This window comes from Wolffia australiana, chromosome 5 (genome assembly GCF_029677425.1).
Source record: "Wolffia australiana isolate 7733 chromosome 5, ASM2967742v1".
NCBI lineage: Eukaryota > Viridiplantae > Streptophyta > Magnoliopsida > Alismatales > Araceae > Wolffia > Wolffia australiana.
Window position 1 is genome coordinate 4,403,077 of NC_135839.1, and position 14,518 is coordinate 4,417,594.

General features: G+C 40.5%; 1 protein-coding gene across 2 annotated transcripts; it reads left to right on the forward strand.

Moving 5' to 3' along the window:
• The first annotated feature begins 15 nt into the window (after positions 1-15).
• LOC144703235 (Nucleotidylyl transferase superfamily protein) lies at positions 16-13,506 on the forward strand. 2 transcript variants are annotated; one of them, XM_078575360.1, is made up of 13 exons: positions 16-1,338; positions 3,149-3,273; positions 3,405-3,503; positions 6,082-6,166; positions 8,188-8,257; positions 9,151-9,211; positions 9,275-9,328; positions 10,471-10,621; positions 10,705-10,801; positions 11,135-11,244; positions 12,683-12,789; positions 13,034-13,144; positions 13,208-13,506. In XM_078575360.1, the coding sequence occupies exons 2-13, from the start codon at positions 3,184-3,186 to the stop codon at positions 13,322-13,324; spliced, it is 1,152 nt and encodes a 383-aa protein (XP_078431486.1). In that variant the 5' UTR covers positions 16-1,338; positions 3,149-3,183; the 3' UTR covers positions 13,325-13,506. The 2 variants fall into 2 exon arrangements, with proteins under 2 accessions (XP_078431486.1, XP_078431485.1); XM_078575359.1 differs by lacking the exon at positions 16-1,338 and adding an exon at positions 1,347-2,511.
• Positions 13,507-14,518: the final 1,012 nt, after the last annotated feature.

Below are 14,518 nucleotides of genomic sequence, written 5' to 3' on the forward strand. Positions count from 1 at the left end.
TGCTGACTCTTCAGGTCATTAGTTTTTTCGCCGCCTGCTGGATCCTCGCTGCTCGAATCTTCGTTATCGTTGTTCTTGCGATCGTTGGGCGATCTTAGGGGATTGCGAGACTTGTGCACTGTTTTGATGCCGATGTTGGGGCCCGGGGGGCTTGCGGATTGCTATTTTGTGATTATTTTTTTCGCCGCCGGATGATTCCTGGCAGAGTCGCAGGGGCGGTGCTGCATGATCGTCGCTGTTAAAATTCCTGCGGCCTCGGTCAATTGTTTGATGATCTCTGAGCTCACTGATCTGTTATTGCGTCGATTTAAGTGTTCCGAAGCCGTTGTCGATGATGATTTGCCCGCGGTTAATTGTTCTTCTGATCTCTCACAAAATAGTCGATCAGTTATTTGCGTCGTTTCTAGTGTTCGGTAGCGATTCCTGAAGATAATTTTCCCGCGGTCGATTGTTCTTCGGATCTCTGAGTAATCGATGAGTTATATTGCGTCTATTTTAGTGTTCTGAAGCGATTCTTGAAGATGATTTGCCCGCCGTTGATTATTCTTCTGATCTCACGTCCTTTTAGTGTTGTTCCGAAGTGATTGTTGGAGATAATTTGCCCGCGGTTAATTGTTTTTGTGATCTCTGAAGTGATCGATCAGTTGTTACGACGATTGTAGTGTTCCGAGGCCATTCTCGAAGATAATTTTCCCGTGGTTAACTGTTTTCCTGATTCCTGAAGTAATCGATCAGTCCTTGCGACGATTTTCAGTGTTGCAAAGTATTTTCCCGCGGTTTATGGTTCTTCTGATATCCGCAGTAATCGATCAGCTCCTGCCAGGCTTTTAGTGGCGCGAAGCGATTCCCGAAGATAATATTCCCCCTGTTAACTGTTCTCCTGATCTCTGAAGTCATCAATCAGTTATTGCGTTGGTTTTAACGTTCCAAAACATACTATACAGTACAGTCCGCAACAACGATTCACAAATTATTTGCCCCCGGTTTATACTTCGTCTGATCTCTGAAGTAATCGATCAGTTCTAGCAACGATTTGTGGCTGGCTCCAGCGCGTTCCCCGCGGTTTCGCCACTGCAATAGTGAACTGCGTTTCTTGGAATACGTGCCATGGATGTGTCTGCCGTGTTCCAGATGTCCGTCCGCATAATCCACCAGATTTGGCTTCCCGACAACTGCGGTAAATGAGAAACTGGTAAATTCGCATGAATCGTTGCAGCAGATCGCAGAAAAACCTTCACCAATTGTCCATTGGTCGTCAAATTTCCGAAACTTACCGGGAAAGTCGAGGTGATCGCATTGTCCGCTGTTCATAAATTCATAGCGCGGCCATCAATTCAGGTAATCGGGTTAGGTGAGAGAGACAAGAAGTACGATCTGATCGACGATCCGATGATCGGTCGTTCCATCGGATAGTCGATCTGATGCGGTCGCCGATTCAAAAGTTCGATCTGATCGACGATCCAGAATCGATGGACTCTAGATCAAGATCCACTTTTCGCTTGATCGATTGATCGGCTCCGTCAGATCGACCTTCGGATTGTCTGATCGCTCGACGCCGACGATCAACGGCGTTACGATCCGATCATGACAGATTTGTTCGTAGTACTAGTCGAACAGTTCTTGATGGTACTACGAGTCTTGAAATAACTCATGTCTTCGTTGCCGTATGTGGATTATCTTGATAATAAAAACTTTGATTCAAGGTCAAAATTCGTTTACTCTTTCCAAATCTCTTTTTGTTTCTGGCTCTGTCTTTTCCGAATTATAAATAAAAAATGTGCGGTTCTGCATTTGGCGTAACAACCGTGTCTTTTGTTTTTTCTACTATTTTATATAATTTTTCATCTCTCTCATATAATACTGTTGCAATACTTTACCCTTTCCAAATCTCTTATTATTTAAAGCTGTATCTTTTCTAAATTTGAAATCAAGAATGTGTGGTTCTGTACTTGGCTGAAAAACTTACTATTTCGTTTTTCTATTATTTTATTTAGTTATTTCATCTCTCTCTCTCTCTCTCTCTCTCTCTCTCTCTCTCTCACACACACACACACACACACACACACTTAAAATCTCCCTACTCGTCTAAACCCAAACTTTATAGATCTTGAAGTGCCTCTCACTTCATCGTTAATGTATATAGATTATCTTGAAGCCTAAGTAAAAAAGGAAAGAAAAATTGAAGGTTTGATTCTAGACCAGATTTCGTTTACTATTCCAAATATCTTTATTATTTCATGCTCTGTCTTTGCGATTTAGTAATAAAAAATGCGCGGTTCTGTACATGGCTGAACAACTTAGTCTTTAGTTTTTTCTATTATTTTTTATAATTGTTCATCTCTCTTTCTCAGTTTTTATAGTTAACATCTCCCTTCGCACATGTGGATTATCTTCAAACTACAGTCGAAAAGGAAAAAAAATCGAAGTTCGATTGAAGGCCACATTTCGTTTACTCTTTCCAAGTCTCTTATTAATTCAAGCTCTGTTTTTTCCGAATGAGTAATAAAAAATGTGCGCTTCTATACTTGGCTTAATAAATTAGTCGTTCGTTTTTTTCTATTATTTTAGATACTTATTTCATCTCTCTCTCTCACTTAAAATCTCCCTTGTCTTCTAAACCCGAACCTTATAGATCTTGAAATAACTCTCACTTCTTCGCTGCTGTATGTGGATTATCCTGACACTTTAATCGAAAAGGAAAGAAAAATCGAAAGTTTGATTCAGGACCATATTTCGTGTACTCTTTCCAAATCTGTTTTTTATTTCATGCGCTGCCGTTTCGAATCCGAAATTTAAAATGTGCGATTCTGTACCTGTCTTACCAACTTAGTCTTTCGTTTTTTCTATAATTTGAATAGTTATTTCATCTCTCTCTCTCTGAACATCTCCCTCGTCTCTCTCACTTCTTCGTTGCTGCATGTTGATTATCCTGAAACTTTTGTCAAAAAGGAATAAAAAAATCAAAAGTTTTATTCTTCACGGGATTTCGTTTACGCTTTCCAAATCTATCATTATTCCGATCTCCGTCTTTTCCGAATCAGAAATTAAGAATGTGTGGGTGTGTACTTGGCTTAACTTAGTCGTTCGTTTTTTCTGTTATTTTATATGGTTATTTACTTGTTTTCGGTGGGATAATTGCGCTCGCCAGTTCCCCGCCGCGGCGGAAGAGCGAGACTTGACCCAATGCTCGACGCGCGTATTCGATCAGTGGTTGAGGCCATCCACGCGAGCCCGACGCAGGCGGTCCTCTATCTCACCGGCGGTGCTTCCCAGGTCATTCCTCTCTCTTCTAATCGCAATCTCTCGCTCTCTTTCTTTTTCTCTCTTTCAGGTTTAATTTGATTTCTTGATGATTTTGGTAGTTTGATCATGGAATCTGTTTTGATTTCTGATTTCATCCTTAGGCGCTAGGGTGGATGCTGTCTGTTCCAGGGGCCTCCGACACCGTTCTTGAGGCTCTGGTTCCCTATTCCAAATACTCCCTCTCACAACTGCTCGGCAAGGTAAATAAGTCTCTCTCATTTTTTCTTCCCCTTGTACATATTCCGTTCATGTTGGGTCCCGTTTACTGCATTTGACTTGATTAATTGAATTTTCTATTCTGGTATCGAGAAAACTATCTTCTTAGGTTGTCCATTTAAAACTCGTCAATTCTTCTCACCAATTTATGCGTGAAGAGGTTGTTTTACTTTCATGAATAAGAGAAGATCCCTCTCTGTTGCGTGAGACGTTTGGCTGCTCTTACAGAAAGGAAAATAATAGAGAAAGCGCATAATTCCATTCGGTGACGGTTGCTTGTCAGGCAGCATCTGATCTACCTGTTCAAAACGAAACTTTGTAATTGTTTCCCCCTTCCATGTCCTAATTCTCAGAAGAGTAGTGTTATAAGACACAGGATGATCTTATAGACCACAAAATGTATCATGCGTTGCTCAGTCATTCCCACTACACATTTGTTTTTCATCTGTTTCATTGGGAAGGCTGTTGACCTAAAACCTTGCATAACAGGATAATGTGTTTAAAAAGTCAATCCATCTGCAAGTTTTATCCGAACTTTGAGAACGAGGTGTAAAGAACAAAGTAACTTTGCATAAGTAAATATTAATGGAAGAATTGGATCAGGAGTGTGTCAAGTCAGGGGAATGAGAGCTGGATCAACAATCTGGTGGAAAGGGTCGGAAACCTCTTAAAGTCATTGCCGGCTATATCATTATCAAAGGTACAGCCCAAATTCTGGGTGGCGCAAGCTCTTCTTTGTTCCCATTCTTGTGTGGTTCTGTTTTAGATCAGGCACTTACCATTTGGTATCCAAGCCTGCGTAGTGGTCAACGATGTCAAACTCGTCGTGCTATGAACATGGAAAGACTATCGGCAAGCTGTTAGGAGCGATCAGCAGAAGAAGGAAGAGTTGATAGAAGAACTGCTTCTAGGAATGCATGATTTAAGGGTATCATTATCGAAGAAACATCCATGCAGGCTCAACCTTTAGTAAAAGTCAATTTTGATAAAGTTAGATCCGCGAGGAAGATATAAATTTTTTCTTTCTGCTGAGTGGATGCAGAGGGATGAGTCAGGCATACCAAAAGGTTCTTTTGCCTGGGTGAGAGTTCTAGCGGAAGAATGTGTTAGAGACCTTGATGTAGGTCTCTGTCAAGGAGAAGGCTATCGAGAAGAAGAGCAAAATGGTAGATTGATAGATTGCAAAATGAGATGACGAACACAGTTGATACAGTGGCAGTACAGGCCAGGATCGGCTCCTGCACACTTCCAAGGATGGACTCCTCTCACAGGGAGCATCCGCTCAATCCTCTCCACTACGTTTCCTGCCTCCTCCCTCTTTCTTCCTGCTCGCTGAATCAGGTGGGTGAGGGAACATCTATTTATAGAGTAGTTGCCTTAGAACAAAAGATGGAAGTCCCCCTCTCCCTTAGGGTAATCAGTTCAAGTCAAATATTGGGCAGTAGGATGAAGTGATCCCTTTCTTTATGAGGTGGAACTTCCCCCCGTATTAATCCTGCTCATGTGCCACTTGGAGTGGCACATATCCTCCACCTAGCACGATTCATATGCTTTCTCAGATGTCTTTGCGAGATTGGCATCAAATTAATTGGGGGAAGTTCTGATCAAATCTCCAAGAGAACTGTCCAAAGGTTCCCTTCATATGTGAATGATGATCAGAAAGAAAGTAAATGGGTCGTAGTGTCAAGAAAAGGAGAGATAGATCTAGAATCCCATGGAGCGGGTCTGAAGCTGATATGATACGATGCCAAATATACAAGAGGAAGAAGCCCAGATGACAGACCGGCTCATTACTCAAGCTCTGCCTCGGAGTAATTGCATTGTGAGTACTCTTGAGCCAGCTTTCCCTTTTTCCTCGCTTGGTCGCAATCTCCCTTCTTGTGCTTGTAGGTCAGACACCATCTCCTGTCGAACAATGACCACCTTGTCAGCGATCCTTTGGCATCCCCTTGCCATTCCCGCTCTTCTCTTCTTCCCTGGGAATATTTCTCTCTCTTATATTTTCTCCTTCTCTGTTGTGTAGGATCTATCGTGTTTCATTATCATACTTGGAATATTTACCAGGAATCTGATACAGTTCTACATGGAAACGTATCACAGGCCTCTCAAAGTCCTTCCATGGTGATTATTCTCTTTGTCCAGCGTGGTGGAAGAATGTGTGGGCTTAGGCGTGCATGGCATGAGTTATTTCTGTTTTCATTCTTTCATACTTCTCTTTAGGCCTAGCACATGCCCTTTTTCTACTTGTTCAATGCTTAAAAAGAAGCACTAGGATTCACTTTCAAAGCATGTACCAATGTAATGGAAAAGCAAAAATCAAGACGAATTATCTGGTGCTAATATAATGTTGTGTCATTCGCTGGCAATGCTGGCAAATGCTAGCAATAATTGATGTGGCTATTGACTAAATTATGATTCATGAATGATGACATTTGTATCGGTTACATAAAATAGAAACATGTTATCATAGTACAACGATCACAGTGAACTGAATGTGAGCTTTTTACTATTTGATAATTCTTTAAATATTTATCTTCTCCCTCTTAATTTACTGAGCTATAGGTTCCTGAGCGTTTTGCCAGTCAAGAAGTGGTGGAGAAAATGTCAACCTTGGCCTATGACCGTGCTTTGAAGCTTTCAAGACCAGGTTTTCATTCTTTAGTACTTTTTTCATGGATAAATTACTATAGGTTCGTCCCGTGAGTCATTTGGTTCATTGCGCGTATTCCATCCAGTTTTCATCCAAACTCAATTTATGTTGGTCATCCAGTTCTCTTTCTGATGATTATTTTTTGTCTACATCCTGTGAGTCATTTGGAAGTCAAGGTTCAAATATTATGGATTGTATGGTTCGATCCATAAAAATGTTGATATTAAGATACATTTTGTGTTGTAGCTTAGAAACATGCAGTTGGCCCTTTTTTTTGAAAGAACATGCAGTTGGCCCTTTTTTTTTTGAAAGAACATGCAGTTGGCCTTTTTTTTTTTGAAAGAACTTGCAGTTGGCCCTTTTTTTTTGGAAAGAACATGCAGTTGGCCCTTTTTTTTTGAAAGAACATGCAGTTGGCCCTAGTTACAGTTCTGAAGACTGTAATGGGTTCTGGGAAATGCTCCTCATAAGTGCACCTTTTGGTCTTAAACATTAAGATTGGCATGACCACTGGAAGACGGCTTTCATCGGCAAGCTTTTCATTTCTTCAAACCACTGTATTCTACATTGCGTGAGGCTTAGCAGCCACACCCTGAGGAGACTTACCCAAGGAAATGGGGCCCTGAAGGTCCCCTGTCAGTGCAATGAAAGTCAGATGCACATTTAACAGTCAATTTAACATGGGGTTGGTGCAGTTGTCTCCGGCGCATGCCTGTCTTCCTATTGAATATGGGCTTCCAAGGATTCCATCTTGGTTGCCTAAAATATCATAACCATGAGCTCTGAAACCAATTTTTGGAATCATGGAGTGTCAGCAGTTTTAGAGGAATGACAAAGAAACTCAAGTACATTTAAAAAATGCAGGACTTTGGGTGGTTACCGCTTTGTCAGGTGACCGCCTTAAGACATTTTTCAAAAAAAAATCAGAGTATAAGGGAATGCTAGAGAATAAGTGATAGATATATTTTGGTGGCTCCTGTAGACCACCGGTTTCCGGGTGGCCTGCCCTACTTTCTTTAAAAAAAAAAAAAAATTTTTTTTGGTGGCTCCCGAGGAAGGATTTGAGAGTGATAGTGACCTGGAGTGAGAGAAAAGGTAGGAAAGTGGTAGACCCGACTCAGCCGGATAGAAGAGGACGAGAAAAACAAACTTTACTTCCCAAAAATTGTAGTAACACCGTCAATGTTTCCCCACCTTCCCGCTCCCCCCGTGAGTACAAGCAAGGAGTTGCCAGAGTGTCAAACCTCCCCTACAAGGAAAAGGGGTGCCCGGGGTGTCGGGACAAACAACCCAAAAAGAGAGAGAACCGGGATCCCCGAGAGATCGAGGGGATGGCGAGAGAGAGATCGAGGAGAGGGCGAGAGAGAGATCGAGGAGAGGGCAAGAGAGAGATCGAGGAGAGGGCGAGAGAGAGATCAAGGAGAGGGCGAGAGAGAGATTGAGGAGAGGGCAAGAGAGAGATCGAGGAGAGGGCGAGAGAGAGATCGAGGAGAGGGCGAGAGAGAGATCGAGGAGAGGGCAAGAGAGAGATCGAGGAGAGGGCGAGAGAGAGATCGAGGAGAGGGCAAGAGAGAGATCGAGGAGAAGGCGAGAGAGCCCTAATCCCCGCTCGCGCCTCCAGCTTGGGCCGTCCCCTCCGATGGGCTGGTTCCTGGCCCATTAGTGGCTTCCAATGACGATGGATCCTTTGGCTCTTTGACTCGTCGCTGATAGGTCCGTATCGGGGGCGTATCAGAAAGAAACTATGAAGTGAATTAGACATGCCTCCCTCTAAGTTTGTGCTTGATACCCTTTATGACATAATGAGCGTGGGCTAGCCCTTAGAAGTGGGTCTGTTGGGCCTACGCCTTTTGGTATCTCATGAAGACTCCTTGGATATATCTGTTTATGAGAGCCATTTATTTTTCCTCCGTAGTTTCATGGTTTTTCAAGTTTTTAATGCTAGAGATGAGAGCGGCCAACTTTATACTATGCTGAATTCTAAAAGGATGGCATAACTCATTACCTTGTCTTTACAGGTCGTCTCGTCGTTGGTGTTGGATTTTCAGGGTCACTAGCAAGTGTCAGTCCAAAAAAAGGAAGGCACAGGTACAGCCTGTTTCTAAAAAAATGATTTCTTTTATTCATCTTCATGTGTGCGCATCCCTTCCCATACAGCTTCTGCCATTAACTAATTTTTATTGTTCCTCAGAGTTTAAACAACCCTTGTTTGTTTGATAACTTTGAATATTGTTTTACTTGATTTTATAGACAAGAAAATGGTGATGGCCCAAATAATATGCAAATCTATTACAACTGGTGAATATTCGTGAATGATGTCGAACTTTTTAAATACAAGGTACACCATATCTACGCTGCACTTAGTCCAAAATGATTTTTGAGTGATTCAACCTATACAATCCAAACATCAGTTATAAAGTGAAGTTTGTGGAATGAGGCATAATAAAAAAAAATGGATATGAGATGGAGTCACAGTCAAACTCTAACAGTGCGTAACTTTCATCTATGAGACTTGTTTTGAATGTATCCTCAAATCACTTCCTGTGGCTATATCCGATTGATTTGTTTTATTGAGTTTGAATGACTTTTCTTGATTGTTTTGGTAATTCATATTTTTGAGGCAGCTATATCTTCTCTCTCTTTATTTTCTATCTAAGTTTATTGGGCGTATCCGTTAATCAGAAACACAGTCTCTTTCAGTTAGGACCCTTGAGTTAGTGAAACATTTCTGTTTTCCTTTGCCACTGGCCTTGTTAGTGGCAAGGGGTCCCTGGTGTCTTCACATTTCAATCCTATTCCCTGGATGATTTCTGTAAAATTTGATGCCTTACCTTGAACCGTATTCCATTTTGTCTCTTCAGGTTATTCTCGTGAGTTTCTGATTATGTTTTTGTTGATTTCTTTAAAATCTAGGTCGCAAAAAATTAATTGAAACTTAAAATATCCTAGGATGTAGTGTGAAATGAAGTTGTACTTTCCAGGTTTGTCTTAGCAACAAGGACATCTAATCGCCTTTGGGTCTCCAACGTTACATTATGCAAGGTGCTCGTCTTGATGAAATTATATACTTTTATGAAAGAGTTTCATGCTTAATAACTTTCATAGGGTTTACGGAGTCGAGAAGAAGAGGACGCACTCTCTAGCATGTTTTTACTCAAGGTGTGTCATTTTTCTGAAAAAAATGTGTTTTTCAATTTTGTTTTGGTCAACATATACTATTACCTTGAATAGAGTTGGTCTTAACATAGCTTGGTAGGCGGTTGGGTGATTTGGGGTGGTTCAGTTCAAACATTCAAACCGTCCCTTGCCGGGCTCAGTGAACATTTGCACAACGCACAGCGCACAGCCTGGGACGGGGAAAATTTTTTAACCTGGATCAAAATTTAGTAATGTATATAATTAATTCATGACAAAACGCTCAAGTGGGTGGGTGGCCTACTAGAAATCCCTCCATTCTGAGCGTGCAATCTCAAATCCATAAATGATCATAAATATTCATTTAAATCCCCACATCTCCCGTCTCTTCCTACCCCCAACTGTGACTCCCACTTTGATGTCTACTCTGTGGCCGTGAGACTCCCATTGCTGCCACTGCCATGAGACTGCCGTTACAATGATACAATCCCTGCCGGGTAATATATTGAGAAAGAAGAGAGAGGGGAAGACCTTGGCAGGATGGACGACGCCGAGGTGGGTGAGAACAATGGAGGAGCAGCAGAGTGGGTGTCACCAGAGGGGAAGAGACCCGATGGAGTGGACATCGTCGAGTGAGATAGTAGCTACTAAAAGGGAAATTCTGAATTGTAACTTCACGTCCTGCCCTCCAACGAGGAGGGCTACATACTTAAAGGGAAGGGCAAGAAGAAAATGCAAAGACGAGAATGCCCCTAGTGGGCTTACTAGAGGAATAGATCGTGACATACAGCTGGGCTTTTGACATTTTGAAGGTTGATGCACTCGTTTCCTTTCTTGCTGTATGTCTCTGCTCTCTTCAGTTGCTAGGGCAAATCTATCGTGAAACTAAGATTTCGAGTACTTGAAAACTCTATCAGGCTCAAAACCTCAAATACATCACTGTCGTCTTGCTAAAATGAGTTCCAAATAAGACTTTAGGTTGAGAAATTTCTCATTTTTCCCCTGTAGAACGTGTTGTCTTCTCTTATTTACTAAAGGTTGGAAAATTATTCACCTTTTGCTTTTTTTCATCAGGGCGTTTGATGATAGTTTGCATGATGTTTAATCTAATGTTATTTAACATGAGTGTTTTTCTCATTAAATATTGTCGTTCATACTATGCCTAGGGAATTGCAGACATTACCCACAATTGTGTGATGCCTGACCTGGAGCTTGCTGAGACGGATGATGCACAAGAAACAGAGAAGTTGTTTGATGAGGATCAAGAGCTACAACAACTCATAGATGGGGAAATATGCATGAAAGTGTATTCATTTGGTATCGTTGCTTATGCTCCACATCACATGTGACGGTTTCAGATTAATTTGACGATTAATTTGTTAAGGTGGATGGGCTTTCAGATTCTCGGAAATATACTTCAGATCAAAAAGTCATTCTCTCAGGGTCATTTAATCCCTTGCATGAAGGTCACTTGAAACTTTTGGAAGTGGCATCAAGGTCAGTAATATATTGGCCCTTTAATTTCATTTTAGGATTGCTCCTGATGCGTGTCTGGCGATTTCGAGTCTTGGTGTGATTTGATGTTTCTGTTGTAGTTCAAGCATTTATTGTTCTTTGCTTAGCCGTTACTACCGTTCCTTCAGAGAAGCTTAGTCTAAGTCAGAAGGAGACGCTAAATTTTAGCAATGTATTGAATTTTAATTGCTGTTATTATTCTTCGGTCGTCTAAAATTTTAGGAAATACGTTTCAGTTTTTTCCTTCTTATGTAACAGAGTCTTTTTCCCTCCACAAATTGAACACCATCCTGACTATTTTTGCATGTCTTGTAGTTTATACGTCGACAGAGCTCCTTGCTTTGAGATTTCAGTTATAAATGCTGATAAACCACCTTTATCTGTGGCGCAAATCAAAGAGCGAGTCGATCAATTTAGGACAGCTGGTTCGTGCTTTTGAATCCTTGGTCGAGATCTTTCAGAATGTTTTTTTAATTAAGAATCTTTGTTGAAGACATCATGTTCTTTAAAAATAATGCATCCGGTAAATATGTGTTAAATATTAAATGCTAGGATCAATAGAGAATACAGTTGAATAACAAATCAAAAGTTTGAACATCTAGGTCAATTTCCATTTTTTATGGCATAGACATGCGTGTATGAATGGAAATTTAATTTTTTTGAAGAAAAAACAAATGTAGATATCTTTCTTTAGATTTTGAGTCAACGGCACTATGTCTTTGTCAAAGTAGACCCCTAAAAGTAAACTATGAGGATGTATACCTCAGCAACCCTAAGTTTATCTCTTTTCAACTGCTATAAGATCTTCGTTGGATGGCCATTGTCTGAAATTTAATAACACAATTGTAACTGGGTGATACCGTCCTGATATCTTGGATCAAGACTTTCAATATAAAAGCCAACTTGCAAATCGCTGTTGATTGTCGTGTACGAAATCCACAATTGAGAGGTTGAGATCAAGAGGAAGAACGATAAGAGTTGAGAGAAAGGCGGTAGGATGAAAGACGGGTACAAATTGTGATACCGTCCTGTTGATCTGAGCCTTATTTATAGTCAAGTCACACACGCGACTTGACATAACGCGGTCTCTTGAAGGCGTGTTGATGATACGTTCTTGCGAAGAACGTATCACTTGGTAAACTGCATATCGTGTTTTCATATCAAGTTTTTGTGAAATGTTGACTATGATAGATTACTAGACATGATCGTTCTGTTCTGTTCGTTTAAAACGAACACAAAATTCGCACAAAAGAACCGCACAGGCCCTTGTTCTTTGTTCTGTTCTTTTTCTTTTTCAAAAACAAACAAAATTCTCACATTCGCACAAATTCGCACATTCGCACAAAATTAGACTCAAATTCGCACAAAGCGAACAAAAGAACAGAACACGGGTCTGTTCGATGTTCTCTTCGAATTTGTTTTTGTTCTGTTCGGAAAACCGAACAGAACGAACAATTCGCACAAATTCGCACCAAAAGAACAGAACGACCATGTCTAAGATGACACATTATTTAGCTGCTGGTTACAGGCTGGTAATATGTAATGTGAGACCCTATAAGCTTTTTGGTTATGCCTTTCTTGATATATTTCTATCAAAGACGCAATTTAACCGTTAAATAGATTTTATCTTCACTTTGCTAGCCTTTTACCATTTCTTTTCGCAAACTCTTCATCTCTGCAAGATCTCCCATTTTATATTTATAGTTCCTTGTGCTTAAAGAAAAAAATAGTTTTTTTTTTGAACAACTAAAGAAAATTATAGTATCAATGATAATTCTTATTATTTACCGTAAAGATTAGTCCTCAGACATCAATTCCTATAGCCCAACAAAGATTGAATCTTTTACTACGCACGTTTTGCAGGAAAGACTCTGATTTTAACGAGTCAGCCATATTTCTACAAGAAAGTCGAGCTGTTTCCTGGTAGCGCCTTTGTTATCGGCGCTGACACTGCTGAAAGGCTGATACATGTAAAACATCTCAACCTCGGTGTATAATTAGATATCCTAGGATGGTAGAATATTCTTTATTTCCTTACATTATATGAACATAGTGTGCATGAATTGGTAAATTGGACTTTCCATTCTTCAAAATCGGTCACGTCTGTTCTTTCTCAGGTCATTCATCTTGTAAATATTTTTTTTTGAAATAGTGTCTTCATTTTTTGGAGTGTGACAGTTTCCATTTATGCTTGAATTTATATGCTATTTTCAGCCAAAATACTACGGAGGAAGCTATGAAGCGATGAAGGAAATTCTTAATGGTTGCAGAAGTTCATTTTGCACATTTCTCGTGGGTGGACGGAAACTGGACGGGAGTTTTAAGGTATGTCTTGAGGAAATCACCGTTAATATTCTTCGTTAATCAAATGTTAAATCCCTGTTTCAGGTACTTGAAGATTTGCCAATTCCGGAAGAATTGACAGATATGTTTCTCTCAATACCTGAAGAACGGTTTCGAATGGATATTTCATCCACAGAGATAAGAAGAAACACCGGCATTTAAAGTCACTCTCTTCATACCGTTTCTTTTGGAAGATCTACACTTGTATATGTATTGTTTCAAAATCACTAGTTTGCTTGTGGGGAGCTATTAAACACGCAGTCAACGCGGTTGTCCCTACCATTATTTGTCTGATGTCTAAAATTGAAAATAAATACCTTTTATATGTATGTTTCTTAAGGTTACCCTTCATGATCATTTCATGTAGGGTAGTGACGGTCTCGGCACTGTTTTAGAAAGAAAAAAACCTAAATCTAGACCTGAAGTTTGGTCTTGATTCTGTCAGGTTGACAGGTTTGCGTTGAAGTCTAAAGTTAGTCCAGAAAAGAGAAAAAGAGAGTTGAAGTGAAAAGAAAAAACCTTTATTGTGATTCGTCATTGGCGAATCACAATTAAGGAAAATCCGACATTAATTGCCAATTTTAGGGATTACAGAAATAGTGTATTTTTAGTCCATTTTGAAGAACATAAAGCTCTCATTTCAAGGGTATCAACTACGGCTGTATCCTTTATATTGACCCTTGACGACGCAGTACGCATGTTTCATGACTAACAGTTAAAAGTCGAGAGAAGGTAGACAGACCAATTGAAAGTGATACAGTTGAATTTAGGTTTATTATGTGATTTTAATCATTTAATGATTTATGTAATTCCTATAAATAGGGAAACACTCCCTTTAGGAGGGCAGCACGAGAGAGAGAGAGAGAGAGAGAGAGAGAGAGAGAGAGAGAGAGAGAGAGAGAGAAAGAGAGAGGAGATGAGAGAGAGAGAGAGGGAAAGAGGAAGAGAATGAAGAAGAGAGAGGGGAATGAGAGGGAGAAAATGATTGAGAGAGAGAGAGAGGAGATGAGAGAGGAGAGATAAAGGAGAACGAGTATACATAGAGGGGAAAATGTATAAGGAGACAGATCATGAGAGAGGGAGAGAGATAGATAGATAGACAGATAGATAGAGATCGAGAGAGAGAAGCGAGAGAGAGAAGCGAGATCGAGAGAGAGAAGCGAGAGAGAGAGAGAGAGAGAGAGAGAGAGAGAGAGAGAGAGAGAGAGAGAGAGAGAGAGAGAAAAAGAGAAGGACCAAAAGAGAGCCAAGAGAGAGAGACAGAGAGTGCCCACAGAGGGAGAGAAAAGGACCAAAAGAGAGCCAACAGAGAGAGAGAGAGTGCCCACAGAGGGAGAGAAAAGGACCAAAAGAGAG

Bases quoted from the DNA above. Each gene is read 5' to 3' on its own strand.
- LOC144703235 (XM_078575359.1), top strand. The intron at 11,245-12,682 runs GTTCGTGCTTTT...CACGTTTTGCAG, and splicing joins CGATCAATTTAGGACAGCTG to GAAAGACTCTGATTTTAACG. The intron at 13,145-13,207 runs GTATGTCTTGAG...TCCCTGTTTCAG, and splicing joins AACTGGACGGGAGTTTTAAG to GTACTTGAAGATTTGCCAAT.